This window comes from Canis lupus, chromosome 5 (genome assembly GCF_003254725.2).
Source record: "Canis lupus dingo isolate Sandy chromosome 5, ASM325472v2, whole genome shotgun sequence".
NCBI lineage: Eukaryota > Metazoa > Chordata > Mammalia > Carnivora > Canidae > Canis > Canis lupus.
The window spans coordinates 56485350-56504511 of NC_064247.1; the positions used below are offsets into that span (position 1 = coordinate 56485350).

At 58.2% G+C, this 19162-nt stretch overlaps 1 protein-coding gene and 1 long non-coding RNA gene across 7 annotated transcripts in view; one reads left to right on the forward strand and one right to left on the reverse strand.

Moving 5' to 3' along the window:
- Positions 1-19162, forward strand: part of TTLL10 (tubulin tyrosine ligase like 10) — a 53654-nt gene that overhangs the window by 16020 nt on the left and 18472 nt on the right. For 3 of the 6 annotated variants that reach the window (XR_007410858.1, XM_049110468.1, XM_049110469.1), the window contains exon 1: positions 10935-11297. The exons of 1 other annotated variant lie outside the window; for it this stretch is intronic. Coding sequence is in view for 2 of the 5 variants with exons in the window: in XM_049110468.1 (XP_048966425.1) it covers positions 10957-11297 (341 nt within the window). In the remaining 3 variants the exon portion in view is untranslated. Of the gene's footprint in view, positions 1-10934; positions 11298-19162 lie in introns of those variants that run through there. 2 more of the 6 variants (XM_049110467.1, XM_049110472.1) reach the window with 2 other exon arrangements.
- On the reverse strand, positions 8607-15288 carry LOC125755137 (uncharacterized). Its single transcript, XR_007410859.1, has 2 exons — positions 12138-15288; positions 8607-12022 (listed from the first exon to the last, which is right to left on the reverse strand). It is a non-coding gene; the product is annotated as an uncharacterized LOC125755137 (long non-coding RNA).

Here is a 19162-nt window from a genome sequence, read left to right on the forward strand (position 1 = left end):
ACTGGGCCTCAGAAGGAGGCCAGAGCCCGGGGCCACCCCTGCCTTCAGGAATGAGGGAGGTTAGTGCCAGGGTCAGCTCCAAGGCCACTTGAAGTAAAGCCAGTGCTGGCCACAAGCTGACCTTGTACGTCTTGCTGTCTTTTTGCCTCCACATGGGGAAAGGTCACAGGACTGGTGCCCAGACACTGCCCAGACATCTGCCCAACAGATGCAAAAAAGCTGCTGCTGCTGTGTCTTGAACCCAAAACTTCCCTTTGTCCTCTGACCCCAAAGTGCTGGCCTGGGGCCACTGGCATCCCCCTTCCCAGTTGTGAGTGCCCCGGAAGTACACCTCGACATCCAGGTGGAGCTGGCACTCCAGCATCATTCATTCATTCATTCATTCATTCATTCATTCTGCAAACACCAGTGGTGCCATCTACATATGGCTGTACCTCATCTCCTGGTTGGCCCTGAACGATGTAGTGAGAGCTACATCAGACTGTGCAAATGAGTGCTAGGTGGAGTGTGGACCAGGCTCTGAGTTAGCAGATGATCTGGGCCTCACTGAGGTAACATGTGAGCAAAGAAGCCGAGAGGTGAGGGGGCCGATGAGCCCTCAGGAAGAGGCAAAGGCAGGCTCTGAGTGGGGAGAGCCTGCCAGGGACCAGGGGTCAGTGTGTCTGCACTTGCGGCACGTGGAGCTGAGCCTTTGGCCCTTGAGGTCAGCTGCGGGGCCAGCCAGGGTCACAGCACTGACCCAAGAGAGACAGTGGTGGTTAGAGCAGGCAGCAACACAGGCCAGAAGGATCTCCAGGTCTGGGTGCAGCCAGCTGTCCTGAGGGCTGGGGCTGGAGAGAGTGCAAGGGGACGGCTGGTACTGGAAGGACAGAGGGCCCCCAGTGAACATGGAGTGGGTCCACATGGGTCCATGGGTCCATGGACATGGTGTGGCAGGTGGGTAGTGTCTGGGAGCTGCTAGCACGCAGAGCATTCTGTCTGGGGACCAGAGACAGAGCACAGACAGACTGGGGCCTGTCCAGGTTCAGAGGTCAGAAGTGTCCAGGGTCAGGAGAGGAGGCCAAATGAAAGACCTGCTCCAAGACCACAGAATCAGATGATCAAGGGCAGAAGGTCTCAGCCGTGCCTGAGAACTGAGTGCTGGGCATGGGGAGGAGGCAAAGGGGAGCTGGGCAGCCCCCAGGGCTCAATCTCCACTGAAAGGCACCCAGCTGCTTGTAGAAACACGTGTTAGGGCCACACAAGATGAACAAAGTGTGGAAAGGAGGGGAGCCAGCCTGTTAGCCCCCCACCTGCCAAAACAGACACCAAAAATGGTGACAGATGCGAGTGTGTGAGGTGCGTGGGGAGGACAGGGAACCGCTTTTCCTTTCAAGAGAACCATGAACAAGAAAATTGCCATTCATGACCACTGGTGAGCAAAGCCAGAGCCACTGCTGTGACAGGCAGGGGGTCAGACACCACACAGGGGAACTTTGTGCAGAAGGACAGGCCCGGAACCTGCCTCAGACTCCTGTCAGTTATGACCAGGAGATAGAGCTCTAGGTGATGGCACGGGAGGAGGCGGCAGGGGGCCCTCCCCAGCCCAGGAAGCCGTCCCTGCCAGAGCCTTGGCCTGTTAGAAATGAGAGCTGAGCAGAGAGGGAGGCCAGGGGTCCTCAGGGTAGGGGGCAGGCTGGCTGAGGTCAGGGTATGGCAGGGTTGAGCTGGTCTTCCCCCACCATCACCTCGCCCCAGGCTTCTCCAGCAAGGAGGTTTCAAGGGGTCCTTAGCCGAGGGGCTCTGAGAGAGATGGGGTGCAGACACTCCTCGCCACCCCCTCCAGGGGGTCCACACCAAGGCCCCAGGCCTGTGGTCAGTTCGTGTTGCTGTCCTTCCCCAAGACAAATAGGACCACCCACCAGTTGCTCAGATCACAAGCCAGTCTTTGCTCAGGGCCTCTGGAAGTGCAGGGCACTTAGACGTCTTGGGATCCCCCCCGCCCCAACACCTGCCCCCTTCAGGCCCTGAGTCTCCAGAGCTCCCTCTGCAGGTTGGAAGAGAGGCCATGAGAAGGGAGGGCCATGAACAGAGCTGAGCCCCCATGGCCTTAAGGCCCCATTTCCATGGCTGCCTGGCTTCCTCCTGGAAGTTCTGGTTTTAGCAGGTGCTTCACATCTGTGAACCTGCTGAGTCCCCTGAAATGGTGACTGGGGGTGCATACTCAGTGCTCACAGCTCTGAGGTTCCAGCATCCTTGGAAGAGCTCTTGGTTTGATCCAAATGGTTTGATCTGGGAGTGCCCTTGTCCAGAACCCCACAACTCAGGATGTGCTCAAGGACGAGGCTGGCAGCACCAGGGTGGGTTCTGCCGATGAGCTCCATCAGAACCTGCTTTCTGACACCCACCTCTGGAGATTCCTGTGCAAGGGAAGTCGGAGGAAGCTGTGTCATCAGCCTGACACCCCTGGTCAGATGCCAAATGGCTGCCTGGCTCCCCAGACCTTTTCCCTCCAGGGCCTGCTCCTGGGGTTCACCTTTCACACAGCTGGCCTTGGCTATCCAAGGTGGGGGTCCATCTCCTGGGCCCCCTCAATCTCTCAGAGGCAAGACCCAGAAGCCCTTCCCTATCTGGCCCTGAGGATTCTTCAAAGAATGTTTAAATAGGGAAGCCTGGGTGGCTCAGCGGTTGAAGGTCTGCCTTTGGTTCAGGGCGTGATACCGGAGTCCCGGGATCGAGTCCTACATCGGGCTCCCTGCATGGAGCCTTCTTTTCCCTCTGCCTGTGTCTGTCTCTCTCTGTGTCTCTCATGAATGAATAAATAAAATCTTAAAAATATATTTATTTTTTATTCTTTTTAAAAAGGTTTTATTTATTCATTCATGAATAAATGAGACTCATGGCAGAGACACAGATACATATATATATATGTATGTTTATTTATTTAATATATGTTTAAATAAACTTTTTAGTTCCAGTATTTTCGAATATATAGAGAAGTTGCAAAAATAGTACCAAGTTCCTGTCAACCCCACCCCCAACTTCCCCATTATTATTCTTCCCTAGTGGGAAGCATCTGCCACAATGAACCAGTGTCAATACATTCCTATTATCTAAAGTCCACGCCTTAGTCAGATCTCCTTTGTTTCTCCAAAATATCCTCTTTCTGTCCCAGGATCCCATTCAGAATCTCACATGACATTTAGTCACCACATGTCCTTAGGTTCCTTTGGGTTGTGACCATCTCTCTTGTTCTTGTTGACCTTGCCTGTCCTGAGGGGTACTGGTCAAGTGCCTTGTGGGACCCGCCTTGATTTGGGTGCTCTGAGAATTCTCTCATGGTTAGGACCGTGTGCGGATTTGGGGAGTTCCACAGAGGTGCAGCACTCCCATCTATGCCATGCCAGGGTGTCTGCTGTCACTGTGATGTTGACCCTGACCTCCTCAACAAGGTTTTTCCATCAGTGGGGCTTTTTTTATTGTCTTGTATTTCAATTTCAATTACCTTTGAGTCCTGTTGCTCATTGTCATTATCATTGTTGTGTGAAGTGAAAATTAATTCAGATTGACCTGCCTTTTACACCTCCAGCCTCCTACCTGGAATCATTCTCCTTCAGGTGTGCGTCCTTGGTGGTTCTTTTATGGAAGGCTGCTGGTGGCAAATTATCCCAGTTCTTCTCTCTTGGCTTTTGTTTGTTTAGCTGTATTCCCCCTTTGTTCTGAGAAAAGACATTCTGGTTGGGGCTCCACCCTCACCTGTTTCCATCATCACTGTCCAGACATCAACAGTCACGCCCACTGTTGATGTCTTGTTTTTCTCTGGTTGCTCTTAATGTTTTGTCCTTGGTTTTCTGGGGGGGTTCACTTCAATGACAAGGTGTGGGTTTCTGTTTATTTAACCTATTGGAGATTCACTGGGCTTCCTGAATCCGTATTTTGATGGCCTTGAACAGCTTCAGAAAGTTTTCAGACAGTATCCTTTCAAGTATTAATGTCTTTCATTCTCTCCTCTTCCAATTCTGTATGTTTTATATATACCTATACATCTTTCCCTTCCTTCTGTATTTTTTGCATCTTTTTTTCCATTTCTTGCCTGCATTCTGGATAATTTCTTCTTACCTGCATTCCAATTGTTTTCAGCTACTTTTTTTTTTTTTTTTTTTTTTTTTAAGATTTTATTCATTTTGGAAGCAGCTGGGTAGCTCAGTGAGTTAAGTGGCTGACTCCTGATTTTGGCTCAGGTCATGATCTCAGGGTCCTGACATTGAACCTTGCCTCAGGCTCTGTGCTCAGCAGGGAGTCTGCTTAAGGATTCACTCTCTCTCTCTTTCTCCCCCTCTGCCCCCCCCCCACTGCTTTTGCTCTCTCTCTCTCAAATAATAAATCTTTTTTAAAAAAGATTTTAGGGATCCCTGGGTGACGCAGCAGTTTGGCGCCTGCCTTTGGCCGAGGGCGCGACCTGGAGACCCAGGATCGAATCCCACATCGGGCTCCCGGTGCATGGAGCCTGCTTCTCCCTTTGCCTGTGTCTCTGCCCCTCTCTCTCTCTGTGTATGACTATCATAAATAAATAAAAAAATTAAAAAAATAAAAAATTAAAAAAAATTAAAAAGATTTTATTTTTAAAAGATTTTTATTTATTTATTCACAAGAGACACAGAGAGAGAGATAGAGGCAGAGACACAGGCAGAGACACAGGCAGAGGGAGAAGCAGGCTCCACGCAGGGAGCCCGACGTGGGACTAGATCCCCGGTCTCCAGGATCACACCCTGGGCTGAAGGCGGCGCTAAACCGCTGAGCCACCCAGGTTGCCCTAAAAAAAAGATTTTTAAAAAGATTTTATTTTTAAGTAACTTCTATGCTGAATGTGGGGCTCGAACTCAGAACCCCAAGATCGAGAGCCACATGCTCCACTGACTGAGCCAGCCAACCACCCTCTTTTCAGCTACTTTTAACCTGATGTTAAGTCTATCCATTGAATTTTAAATTGTGTTTATGAAGTGTTTTCATTTCTAAATGTTCATTTGTTTTTTTAATCTACTATAAATTTTATAAGTTCCAGCTGCCTGAAGATACTAAACTTGTCTTCTTTTTTCTTTTTCAACATAGTAAATTTTTTTTTTTTTGGTCTGCATCTAATAATTCCAAAATCTGAGATTCTTGCAAATCTTTTGATCTCTGTTGTTTCTGCTGATTCTTGCTCGTGGTGCCTTATAGTCTTGCACGCCTGGTTATCTTTGTGTGCCAGTCATTATACTTGAAAACTTATTTGCAGGAATGATTTGATGCCTCGGGTAAAGGTGCCTTCCTGGTTCGTTTTTCTTCTGCTAGGCACCGGGGCCCTGCCCGCTCAGGGATTACCTTGACTTGAGGAAGATCCCAGCACTTGGACTGGGTTGTACTTATACCTCCTCTTCACTGGAGACCTTGGGAGTGGAGAGCTCCCTGCTCTCTGTGGGGAGAGTGTTCTGTTAGACCCACATGCTCACTTAGTGGGGACCCTGAGCTTTCATTTCTATCCCCCAGCTCCTCAAGACCATCAGAACAAAAACTCACATCTGATCCCACAGGACAGTGGCCTTTGTGCACATTTACCTCTCAAGGTGACAATTTTCCTTTTGTTGCAGCCTGAAATGCCCTTACCAATTCCATGGCTCACCAAAGCTTTAATAAGACAGCTCAGCATTTTGGTTATTTTCAGTGAGTGGCTTGGCCTCAGAGCCTCCTCCTTCCACTGTTGCCAAGAAGCAGCTTGGTGCTGGCCACATTCTCCTTCCTGGGGCTCTCTCTCCCTTGCTTTCAGGGCTCCTCACTCTCCTTCTTGCTCCTCTGTCTCCACTATGAGTCTGCCAATCACTTCCCAACCAGGAATCCCGGGACTCCTCCCGGCACAGTGGACTCTGACTGTGGCCTCCATTCCAACCAGTATATCTCCTGCCCAGGTTCTCAGCTGACTTCCTACAGCCAGCATGGACTCTCCACTTGAGAAATTCCCACTCAAATTCCACCTGCCCAATCAGAAACAGCAGGGCATCTGGGCTGAAACCACTGGACCCTGGGGAAGAATGTTCTGATTCCCCTCCAGCCTCCAGATGTTGCGATGCCAAGGGCTCTGTGCTCAGGCTCCTGGTCTCCACCTGCACCCACTCCCGTCTCATGGTGGCCTAGTGGAGCAGAGGCTCTGAAAACACACAGTGACCAGCTGCTGACAGGCTGAGCCCAGGAGGTCTGAGGGCTGACGTGGATTTGACATCCCAGAAGCCTCTGGGGACCTCAGTGACAGTGGCTGTAGACGATTGGATGGGTGAGCACTCAAGAAGTAAATGGACAGTTGGGACCAGGAGAAGTAAATGGACAGTACAGGGACAGTTGTACGTGGCAAAAGTACAGTGGACACAGGTTTTCAGCCTTCTGATGTTATCTGAATGGCAGGACCAGGTGTGGCTTTCAGGAAGAGGGACACAGGGACAACACAGGTGCTACAGGGTCTCAGGCAAAAAGCGTCAAGATCAGGACTGAGTCGGATTGCAGGAGAACGCATCAGAGTTGGGGGGCCTGTGGGTGTCACCGCCAGGCCCTGAGATGGTGGTCCAGAGCAGGATTATGGGGGAGGGGTGGCCAGGATTTATCCAGGAGATTTGGAGAGGGGTCCCCAGTGTGGAGTTAACCTTCACCCCATCTGTGGGCATGTCGGAGGTCTTCTGAGGTGACCAGTCCTCCAGCTTAGCCACACAGGGCTGGAGAGGCAGCCCTGGTCCTCTGAGCTTGGAGTAGTGAGCGGGTCCCTGGGCCTCGTACCAGGTGAGAAGAGCCAGGGCTTGAAGGCATGGAAATAGATAAGAAGGTGGGTGAAGAAGGGCCCCCTCGGCGCAGTGTCTAGTTATGGCAGTGCCACATGCATGCCAGGCTGTGCTTCCCTGTCCGCAGGGCAGGAGGGAGCACCTGGGTCAGGGGCTGGAAGCCAAGCTGCTGGGCAAGGCTGGAGGCATGGCTGCTACAGCCCCATCCTCACCAAATACACGGGCCCCTGCAACCTTCTGCGGAGGTGGAAAGGGACAACTGCTCCTCAGACAGCTCAGGGTGTGAGGGGGCGGTGAGGAAGCTGGGAAACACCAACGTGGGAGACCCTGAGGAGGCAGTGCTGGGGCCCTGTGGGAGAGCTCTTGTCCTGGGCACAATGTCCAAATCCAACCCCAAACACTAGCGTCCAGCTCTGCTGGGCCTGTGACTTGAACTTCTTCCCAGTTTCTCAATGTGTTCTAGGGCATTACTGAGGGGAGCCCCTTCCCCATCCATACCCCACCCCACCCCCCGCCCAAGGTGAGTGACTGCGTCTGCACCCTCCTCTCCCATGAGGGGCATTGACCCCAGAGACAGCTGCCAAAGTGGAGCATATGTGGGCTGGTAGCTGGCCCCAGAGTCTACACCTGCCCCAGGGGTTGGCTCTGCTGTAGCCAGAAGGTGAGTCAGATGGAGAAGCCTGAAGCTGCAGGAAGCCACTCAGCATGTGTAGAGGAGAAGCCTGGCCCAACCAGAACTGGAGGGACCTGCGCAGGCATCTTTGAGCTTGGGTCCCCTCAGAAACCAGAGCTGGCTAAGTCCTAGCAGAGTCCCCCTGCCCCCTGCGTCCAAGGCTCTAGAGGTTCCATGGCTCTCCCTCCCTGTACCCAGTACAGCCCAAGGGGTGGGGCAATCCCCTGGTACTGAGGTAGGACCCCCATCAGCCCAGTTTCCAGGCCATGGCTGAGCCTCAGGGGTGCAGAGACCCTGAGGGCAGCTGCGACTGGCTGCCATGCAGGAAGTAGCCAGGAGCCCCAACACAATAGTCCTTTGTCCCACCTGCCCCACCCAGGCAGGCCTTGGCACCAGCCAGGACTGGTGGCTGGAGGCTGGGCCCCCTCAGGCCAACTCTGCCACCAGCCTGTGCCCCCCAGCGTGAGGGTGGCCTTTGTCACCCTCCCAGGTCAGACCTTCCTTTCCTTGTCCCTGTCTCTCCTGTCCCACCCTGTCTGTGGTGCCATGGCAACATCCACACCCAGCAGGTGGGCTGGGCCAGAGCCTTCATGTGGCGGTTTCTCCAGTGATCCTGGCACCCGGTGCAGCTGCCACCTTCTAGGTCAGAACGGCACAGGCCTGATGTGCTGTGGGGGCTGGGCCCAGGCTGATCACTCTGGGCTCTGACACCACAGCTCTTCCCTTGCAAGAGGCCAGAGGCTCCAAGCCTTACCCCACTGCCCCTTTGTCCACATACATCCTTGAGGAATGGGGTGTCCTGCCCCCAGAGAGACCTGTGTGGGCAAGGGTCCCAAGCCTGCCCTCACAGCACCTCTGCACAGGGCAAGTGCTGGGATCTTGCAGCTGCCAAGAACTGGTGGTGGCCCACAGCTGCGTGGTTAGGACCAAAAGCCTCAAGCTCAGGGTCTGGAAGATGTTCATGGGCAGAGCTCAGCAGCACCTGGGGGCCATGGGACCCAGCCCTGCTGGCAGGATCTGCCCATGACAACTCCAAGAGCACAGGGAACGTCCCAACTGACCATGTGTCTGAAGCCGAGGGACAGGATGCTAGGGAATCCTGCATGTGCTGCCCTCCTGGGACCCCTTGCCAGCACCAGATGGCAGATCAATCATTTCCATAGTCTGACTTTGGATCATTTTTACTCTCTCTGGGACTCAAGTAGGACAGTGCAAGGAAAAGAGTGAGCAGTCAGTGCAGGGTCAGAGAGCAGGTGCTCAGCCAGACCAGAAACTTTCTCTTCAAAGCCATGAGCCCCTGGAGTCAGTCAACGAAGTTTCCATTAGCTGGGGGCCACCTGGCCGAGCCGCAGAGCACCTTGGTGCCCCCCTGGAGCTCTGGTTAGAGAGCACAGCTGCTGCTGTGCCTTTCCACCCAGGGTGGAGTGCTCTTCAGCCACCCAGCTGGCCAAGTTTGTGTCGCCCTTGCCCACTGTGCAGGAGTAGCGCGTGCCGAGGTCTCTCGCATGCTGAGCGCCAGTCACAGCACCATCTGGCTCCTCGTTCAACCTCCTGTAGAAAACAGTGTGCTCTCTTAACTCTGCGTCAGAGCTCACTGTGATCCGGGTGTTTCTGTGCATGTGAGCATTAGAGTCAATGGAAAGTACGATGTCCTCCTCGGCCAGCTGACCACAGGATCAGAGTAGTCACAGCAGGCCAGGCTCCACTGAGTGGCCAAAAAGCAAAAGGCATCCACCCCGCGGGCCTGCGACCTGGCAAAATTTCACTTCTCCCTCACCCGGGTGCCCCTTTCCTGACAGGCGACTGTCCCTGTCCTCCCCAGTGGCCCCAGATGTCACAACTGAGTGGGGAGCCACCCTGTCCTCACCACATCCTGGCTCTGGGGGCTCAGTGAACACTGGCTGTGGCCTCCTGCAGCCACCCCTCATCCTCCTGGGAGCTTCTGAATGCCCACGAGCCCCAACCCGACATTTCTGGGCAGAGCCAGGTGGTTCTGATGCAGGGCAGCACCAAGCAGCTCTGTGACTGAGAGGATGGGGCAGCGTGCAGACGTCAGGCTGTGGGCCTGAGACAGGGGTCAGCGGCGAGCAGCCCTTCCTCCCACTCCCATCCAACGGCAAATGCCTTTGAGTTTTGTTAGTGAGCAATGCCTTAGTCTCCCCAAAACACAGGTGCCAGGCCAGGTGCATCCTTCCCCCACACACACCTCCTGAGTGAGTGGTCCTGACAGCCCTGAGGAGGGGCATGCCTAGTGGGTCACCCTCATCAACACTGCCCTGGGGCTGGAGGTGGGAAGGTCGGAGTGTCAGAGATCACTGAAGCTCCAAGGCTGGGACCAGGGGAACTAGACCAACTCCCACTGCCCCCTGTGGAGGCAAGGCAGGTGCTCCCACCCCCAGCACTGCCTTTGGGGCAGAAGGCCAGGTTTCTGGGGTAGAGAGTGGATTCAAAGGGTCTTCCACCAGGACCCCAGTGATTAGGCCCATGAGGACTCCTGGACAGGGGGTGGGGAACACCCAGCCATCGTCTGGGACCTCTCTTGCAGTAGGGATGGGACAGCACTCCCTGAAGTGGCTACCGCCCTCAGGGGGGGCCTCTGAGGCAGCCACCAGCTCTTCTGGCCACCTCCACCCTGGAGGACAGCCTTTGGTGTAAGACCAGGCCCTGGATGGAAAGGTGAGGCTGAACCAAGCTGGGCTCCTGGGGTAGAACAAGCCCCAGCGTTGGCAGCCCGGGGGACAGGCCCTTTGTCACCAGGAGTTTACAGCAGAGCTGCAGGGTCGTTATGGAAAACAGCTGGGCCCTCAGGGATCTCTGCTGGTGGGGCCAATTACCCGTGAAGCTGTGTTTCATCACGGGACCTTCCGCCGGGAGTGTCCCCGCATTACCCCCCCAAACTGGACGGGGCCCTCAGACCGGCCCCTGCCCGGCAGAAGGGGCCTTCCGGCAGCCTGGCATCCCCAACATGTGGGTCTATGTGACACGTGTCTGCCCCGTTCTGCAGCCTCCTGCCCTAGGGCGTGGCTGGAGGCATACAGGGGAGGCAGACCCCCCCTTTGCTGCCACAGCCTGGGGCTGGGGCCAAGAGCCAGAGGGGCAGGTCCAGGCCTGGCCTTCTATCAATGGGAGCCTCAGTCCCGGGGTGCAGGGGGCCATTGCGGGGCCAGGCCTGGGGCCCAGCAGAGGGTGCAGGCTGTGACCTCAGTGGCCCCCTCCTCATGGGCAAGGCGGTGCCCAGGGGCCAGGACGGTAGCTTGCATACTCCATGCATGGCAGCTCCTACAGAAGCCTTCCTCCCTGGTTTTTGTTCAAGCTGGGCCCCGGCAGCAGCGGGCGGGCGAGGCGGGCGAGCTGGGCGAGGCGGGGGCAGGAATGTGTGCGGGGCCTGCCGCCCGCCCTGCCGCTGCGTCACGTCGCTGCCTCCCTCCTGGCCTATGGGAGCCCAGGGGACACACCTGTCGGCGGCCAGGAGCAGAGATTGGTCGGCAGTGAGCAGGCACCTGCATGGGGCGGGGTGAGGCCCTACATGTAAGGCGAGCCTGGGGCCACCGTCTCTTCCCTGCCCTGCCCTTCACAGCTGCAGAAGGACCCGCCACAGCCTCCATTGTTCCCCGTCGCTCTCCAAACTTCCCTGAAAGACCAGGCCAGCTGTCCACCTGCACACGTGTAAACCTAAGAGTTCCCTTTGTGAGGAGCCTGAGCTGCGGGAGGCAGGAAGCTGGTCTTTTCCAGGAGGCCGGCAGTCCTCGCCCGCCTCCAAGCCGCTCCGAGTTTGGATCTTGGTTGGGGGCAGGTTGGGCAGAAGCCAAACCTGGGCACCCAGGCGGTTCACCACGGGCTGACAGGTATTCGGGGTGACTGGTGCCAAAGCTTCTCTGATGTCTGTTCTGAGGCCTGGGGGGTCCTGGATGCAGGGACAGTGCGGAACGTGCAGGCCAGGCTGCAGGCCAGGCTGCCGGCCGGGGTCGGGGAGCGGCCTCCCGCCGTCCTTCAGGTGCAAGACCTGTTGGGGCAGGCAAGCCGGGAGGCGGCGGCCAGCAGCCTGAGGAGGCTGCTGTGTGGGGAGAGTCCTTCGAGTGGCTGGCTGACCCAGGGCAGACAGAGTGACGGTGGCCAACGGGCTCAGACGCGGGCCAGGGTGATCCTTCCCCTCCAAGGAGGTGCCCCTCTGGCTGAGCATGAGGGCTGTGGGCTGCAGAGCTGTCTCAGGCTGGCCGGGGCCGCTGAGGTCGGCGGGCGGAAGCAGCCAGGCAGTGGGTGTCCTCTAGCCACCCTGAAGGCAGCTCATGGTCACTGGCTGCCAGGGTTCCCGCCTTCCGCCTGGTGACGGGACCTTCTGGAAAGCTCCCCTGCTGGCCGCCGATGTGCCAGCTCCCAAGGCCCCTTGTTTCCTCGGCTGGCGCAGGGTGCGGGGAAGGGCCTGGTGGGGGGGCTCCGGGGTGGGATTCCGCAGTTTGCTCTCGGAGGGAAGGGCTTGGCTCTGGCGAGCAGGGCTCGGGATCAGAGCCGGTCTGACCTGGATTCAGGCCTTTCACGCCTGCGTCTGAGGCGCCAACAAAGCCGGAACCACCTCGGAGAAGGTGCGGGCCAGCCCCTCACCCAACACCCCTGCTGGGGCAGGTCCTCGGCTGTGTCTGTGGTCACGGCCCACAGACCCGAGCCGGAGCAGAGTGCGGCCCCGCCACCTCAGCGGTGTGTGCCCGGCTTTGAACTTGCCGCGTGGCTGCCCCAGAGCGGCTCCCACAGATCCGAGTCACTGGCTTTTCTAGAGGTGATAACATTGCTGCGAGGAGATGCTAACTGTCTGGGGCATAATGCAGAGCTCATGGTTCGTTTAGGGCACAGAAATACCATGTTTTCATTAATCCAGTGGGAGCATTCTAGGCCTTTTTTAGGCTGTCTGAAAATTTAGGTCTGTTTTGTTTTGTTTTTTTCTAGTAACCCAGATGAAATGCTTACAAGTCAGAGCAATTGGCAGGGTGTCGAATTGGCCAAAATAAGTGCAAAGCATTTCCTTTATGAAAGTGCAAAACAGCTGTAAGATAGGGACACCGTCCACTGTTACTTTTCCGACATTTTGGTCATTTGCAAATGCCTTCTCTGCAAAACCAGCGCGTAAGACCGTCTCTGGCGAGTCTGAGAGGAAGTGAATGGCCTAAAGGGGTCCCCCACCCCGAGGAGCCTCTGTGCCCCCGGCTGGCCGACGGTGGGCGCGCCCCGGGAGGGCTGCGAGCCGGTGCCCGCCGTGCCCTCCCTCCGTGTGCGGGAAATGGCGGCCGTGCAGGAAGCGCCCGGGTGTAGTCGGGCCAGCGCTCGCCGCCCCTCACCCCCAGCGGCCTCCGGGCCTGCGGGCTGATCTGCGCAGCACACAGGGGTTGGGTTTCAGGGCTTTGTTCTGTGTGCGGCCCTCAACGTTGATTAAGGCCCGTCAGGCAGGTTACCCCGCAAGTTAGGTTTTCACGCCAGGATCGCCAGGATCGCGTTCCCCACCCAGCTCTGTGCCCGTGTAGGTGGGACGGCCAAGGGCCGGTGGGAGAGGAGCCTGGAGGGTGCTGCTCTGGGCTTCTTGATTCATTCCTTGATTTTTCCGAGCTGAGCCTGCTTGGGATGGTGATGATTAACCAGACCCCACATCCGGGACCGACATAAGGCTGGCTTCCCCCTGCGACATCTGGCAGAGAAAGCTCCATTTAGGCAGTCTGAGACGGGGAGGGTTATTTTCACTTTTTGCGTATCACCCCATAAAACTTGCCACTCCTGTCTGCCCCAGACGTGGGACGCTTGGGCTCTTGACCTCGCGCTCAGCCGCAATCAGAGGCCAAGGCCAGGTTCTGGGTTCAGGAAGAGAGTGGGATTTTATCCTGGAACTTAGGAGGGAGCACTCTGCCACCCACCTCCCCCCGACCTGCCCCGGCTCTGTCCCCGTGTCTGTCCGCGTGTCCGTCCACGCACCTCTTCACCTCCCAGGTGAGAAGGTAGGGCTGATGGTGGGCAGCAAACAGCTGGGGAGGCCTATTCACCAGGCTCTCAGCCAGGCCATCTCTGGGCCTGTGGGGACTCCAGGGTCTCTGGCGCTCCCAAAGTTGGGCCGGCCCGGAGTGGCCAAGGACACTAGGGACTCCAGGCCCTGGCTCCAGAGGCCACCCAGCGGGAGGCCAGTCTGTGCACTGTGGGCTGGCTATGAGGGAGGGACCCTGGATACCCAACCCCCACTGCCTCCCCCTGTAGCCTGGCAGCAGAGAGTGGAGCTGAAATTTAACTCACCTCTGAAAGCAAAGTTGAGATGGTTTCACTTAGCTCAGAGAAAGGTGAAATTGCCTACCTCCAGCACACTGATTTTACAGGGTCCATGAGAGAGACCTTGAAAGGTGACGTATGGAGCCAGGACGGGTGGGAGGTGGTGACAGGGGCACAGGGCAGGAGCCTGACAGTGAGGTCCATCCCCTGAGCCTGGACATACTCACCTGGAGGCCTCCTTCCCAGGTGGAGGGCAGGCATCTCACCTGTCCCCCCAAAACGGCCTACATTAGGGTCGGGTCCCCTCAGAAATGTTGGCCATTCCCAAGGACAAAGCCAGAGAACTCGGCCTTGGCCAGGCAAGTGGACACAGTCTTTGTTGTGGTCAGCTGGACAGCCTGGGGGGAATGGGCATGGGCCTACACCCCCTCCCTACAGCCTCTGTGGGTGGAAGGTGCTGGAAAACTTGAGCTGCTCTGGCCCTCTCTCCGGGTCCAGGTGTCACGTGTGGCAGGCAGAGAAGAGGCAGAGGGAGGAAGAGCCTCCTCTGTTTTTCCAGGGCAGGGGCCCCAGGTGTGGGCATGGAGCTGCCCGCCTCCTTGACCCCACTCTGAACTCCAAGGACTGGCCTGGCCTGTGCAGGCATTGTTCGGGGGCCGGGGGCTGCAGTTGTCATCCTGTGTTCTGTGCTCGGGAGCAGGAGTGACTGCACTCTTACACCCTCCTTCAGGCCCACTGCCAGCTCACCCTCAGACCGCACAGCCAACAGCGGCCAGAACCACAGGGCCTCGGAGCAGTGGGGCGGGCACACAGAGCCATCTGTGACCTGGCTGGTGAGCAGGGTGCAGGATCTGGCCCTGAGGAGCTCCTGCCCTGCATGGGGGATGGGTCCTGAGGGGGCCCCTGGTACCCTCCTGCCTCGGGAGCCGTGGCCTGCTCCATCCTTGTCCCAACACCCTTCCACGCCCTTGACAAGGGCAGGAGGGGGCTGGGCTGGCGGCAGCCGTTAGGGTGGCGTCCAGGAGACAGAGGCTCATTGTCCGGCCTCAGCAGTCCTCCTGGTCTTAGACACACTCACATTCACATTCACCTGGACCCTGAGGGGGCCGGGCCTGATGTCCAGGCCTTTCCCTGGGACCACCCTCCTGTGGCCAGGACATCTGGCTCTCCTTGGTATTCACCCTACACTGAGAGCTGATGGCCCCGCTGAGCCCGGCAGGGCTGGCTGGGCAGGAGGTCACCTTGGGGTCCTGGCCTTTGAGGGTTTCCTGGCACTGCAGTCCAGCCTTCCCATGCTTGGTCCTTAGAGCTGTGGTCTGCCTGGCACTGGGGCCTCTCCTGAGACCCCATCCCTCTCAGATTCCTCCCCACCTCTGTGCCCCAAGAGGACTTGGTTCTAGGTCAGGCTGCTGATCACCTCCCATTGAGTCCCCAGCTGGGCGGCCCCCAGACCCAATAGGGGGCGGCCATCGCCATCTTACTGGGCAGCATTGGATGGTGTCAGGTCTCTAATACTGCCTGGTAATGATGACGGCGGGGCCCTGCGCGCAACGACGGGGCCGCCCTCCCCCACTCAGCCCCCACGCCCCTCCCTCTCCCCACGCAAGCTCTCTGCAGGCCACAGCTCCCCAGCAGATACCCACAGAGTCAGCCCACCCACTCAAAGTTCCCACATCCCATCCTGCCAGGTGGGGCTATGGGGCAGAAACATGACCCCTCCCCCGGGCCCAGATGTATCCCAGCACTCCTTCTTGGCCCCCCAGAAGGAAAGCTGTCCTGCAGCTGCACTGAGCAACCCCCAACCCAGGCTGATCCTGGATTAGGACGCTCAGGTATCTGGGCTCTGCCCACAGTCCCCAAGCAGGTGCTGCCACCACACCTGGCAGGTGTGGACTGAGCAGGCGACAACAAAGCGTCTGGAGGGCAAAGGCAGCCTGGGCCCCGGGGTGGCCCCGGGGTGGGAGGGCCACCTTGCAGACTGGCAGCAGCTCTAGCCCCAGGTCTCCTTGCTCTTCAGGGAGGCCTCCCCACACAGGGATCACAGGGATCCTCACCCACTTCCATCTGAACCCTGCCTACCCAGGGGTGGACCCCAGAAGTCTGTCCCTGTCCTCGGGCCGAGGCGCACCTGGGCCTCTGTGGGCATCTTACCGGACAGTGCTGGATTTCTTGGCTTGACTCTAACACTGTCTGGTAACGATGTTCAAAGGTGACCCACTGCCTGCCCACCAGGAAGCAGCCCGAGGACACCCGTCCTGAGCTCTTGGCCTCCACAGATGGGCCAAGGCCCAGGGCTGGCTCAGGGATGGGTCGACAGGCCTGTCTCAGCACCACAGCCCAACCCACCTGCAAGCGGGCACCCCTTTGCTGTCCCACTGAGCCCAGGCCGGGGGCCCCGATTCTCCCTCTGAGCAGAGTTCTCAGAGTGCTCTGATACCTGGGAGAGACCAGGAGGATTAGGACTCCAGGGCTGGAGAGGACCACCAGTCCTGTCCAAGACACCAATATCGTCCTGGGGGCCTGGCCCACACCCCACCCTGCCTGCCTTGCCCAGTGCGCATGCTATGGCTAGGCTGAGGGCTTTCAGCACAAACAGATGTTGGGACGGGGTCAGCAGCCACAGAAATGTATTTTCTGGCTGGTATGGAGCTGGCAGCAGGCAGCATGCCCTTCTTCCCTTCTCAGCCCCTCCTGCCCACCGTGCAGGGTCAGACGTCCCATTGTGGGTCCTGGGGCACCCTGGCCGGCCCTCTGGGAGCTAGCCCGGCCCTTAGAAGCCCCAGCCAAGCAGGGCCAGCCATGGGCAGTGACCTCTCTCACATCAGGACTGTTACCCTACAAAGGGGAACTCACTCCCTTGGTCAGCCAGAGATGCAGGAAGGACAAAGGTGTGGCAGGTGCCCCGGCCCAAACCCACAGGCGGAATGTAGTAGACACGCTGTGCTGTTTCCCAACGAGGACAGAGTCTCCCTCTCCCCCCACCAGCCCCCACGGTGTTGCAGTTGAGAATGAGAACATTGTCCAAAATCAGTGAGGCCGGGATGGCCTTTGTTTTATCTTTTTGATCTGAAGCCAGGACGCCGGTCTCCAGGCCTGCCCAGCTGACTTGCACAGGGGTGGCCCTTCTGGGCCCAGGGAACCCCACCCTGCACTGGGTCCCAGCTGGCCTCTTGGGAGGGAGGAGGGGTCTGTCCCTGGCCTCATTGTTACTCATTAACCAGCCAAGAACCATTCAGAAACCTGGTGAGGGTGCCACAGTGAGCATACTCAGAGTCAAGTGCAGGGAAATCAGATTGCCCGCTCCCCAGCTACACCCACAGACACACGCACCTAGAGGCTGCTGGGGCTGCTGGGGCTTGGATCTGTGGGAAAGGCCTCTTCAGGGCAGCCCCGGGCAACACAGGTCCTGGGAGGCTCCAGCCAGACACCAGGGGATAGTGGCTCCTGGGGACCGCTCTGCAACTCAGGAGGGTTGGGGGTCTCACGAGGTCTCACTGCTTCCTCAGGGTGCTGCAGGATGGGCAGCGCACTCCTGTCCTGGAAGTGCCACCGCCTGGAGGCCGCCCGCACCACAGCCTGCTGATGGGCGTCTTACCAGACACGGTTAGATCTGGGTTCTGGTGTCTAATACTGTCTGGTAATGCCGTTCATCCATGGCCTGACCACCGCCGAGGAGGAGCCCCTGCGGGGACACCAGGGGGAGGACGAGGCCTGTGGGCCCGCTCGTGGCTGAGCCAGGCGGTGCACACCTGCCCAGGCCCGGGGCCCCTGTGTCCCCTGCAGGGCACAGGTCAGGCAGGGTCCTCCCCAGCCGCTGTGACCCAGGCCATGACCCAGACCAGGGAGCCCTTCCCAGGCTTTGGCCTTTCTGTCATAGCCATGACGGATTCTCTGCATAATAAAGGGTGTGAGGTATGGAGGTGGCTGGCTTCTCTTCCTCTCAGGTGTGTGGGTGAGTGGGGCTGCAGGGGTCCAGCGGCCCCACCCTGAGGGTCTGCCAGCAGGTGAGGCAGACACCGTACTGTGCTGTCGGCACTGCCCTGAAGCCAGAAACCAGCCCAGGGGCCATAGTCAGTCACTCTCCTGGAGCCCCGCCTAGAGCCCTCTCCAGGGAAGTGACCTCACCCCTCACCCCTCTACACACCTGAGCCCGGCCGAGCGGGGCCTGAGGACGACAAGACCAAAGCAGCCCCAGATCTTCAAACTTCCAACCCAGGGCAAGGCAGGGCATGCAGAGCCAGCCGCGCACCCATGCTCTGCCCCTCGCCCCAGGCAGCACCAGGACACTGCAGACTGCTGGCGCAGAGACCCCCTGGATAAGACCCTACCCCTCTGCCTAGAGCAAGAAGCTCGGGGAAAGGGTGAGATGGGTAGTGGAGGGGGTGCAGGCCACCTTTGCTTCTTCTACAGCCTTAGCCCAGGGCCCCACCCGGTCCCCACAGGCCCATCTCCAGAGCTTAGGGAGCACCCTCCGGGTGCCAGACCATCACCATGGGGGTCGAAGGGCAGGCAGCCCTTAATCTTGGGCTCCCACCCTGAAGCCCCCCTCCCTGCTCCCCTCTCCTCTACCCACTAGGTACTCATGCACATGTCCCCTGTCTAAAGTAATCCTCAAACCAAACTTCTGGATGCTAATCCATCCTCAGCCTCAGGGCTGACCCCTAAAGCCCCTTCCTTCCCTTAAGAATTCCAATTAGGTCCTAGGGTCTACGTCTGGCCCAAGTGCTCAGCAGCCAGAGTCGAGGAGGAGGGGACCTCTGGGGACTCTGGGGAAGCTCCTCCCCACCTTCTCTCCTTCCATTACCAAATCTCTCCTGAGAACCTTTTGCAGATTCGCACAATCCTGCATACTGTGGGGAAGAGGAACATGCCTGAGAAGGAGGGGCAATGGTGATGAGGCTGGGAGGCAGGGCCTGTCAACTAGGAGGGCTGCCTGGGCAGTCAAGAAGGTGGTGCTTGGGTGGGGGAGTGGGGTTACAGTGGCCCAGGAAGGCCTCTAGGAGCAGATGTCCAAGAGGGCCATGCAGACACCTGCAGGAGCCAAGCAGAAGTACCAGAGGCCAGGGGCTGCACGCCATCAGACAGGAGGACTTCCAGGCCCAGTGTCCAGGTGGCACAGCCTGGTCCCAGCAAAGGCACCAACTACACAACCAGGCAGGAAGTGGCTGGGCCGTTCCCCTGCACCCCCAGCCCTGCAGGAAGGGCTCGGCCCCCAGCCTGGAGGCCCTGGGCTGCCCACTTGCCCCATGGCAAGTTAATGATTCCCCTGCTTCGCTCCAGGGTGCAGATGCGCAGTGACGTGCCCAGCCCCAGGCCATTACCATCATGAGAAAGGCTGGGGCGGCGCCCACACCATCCAGTTGGACAGGTTATGAGGCAGGGTTTTGGAGTTCAAGATCTTGTGTCGGCAAAGGCTGGGGACCCAGGGTGGTGGGCTGGCCCAGCCTGGGTGCCTCCAAGGGGCCTGGGCCCC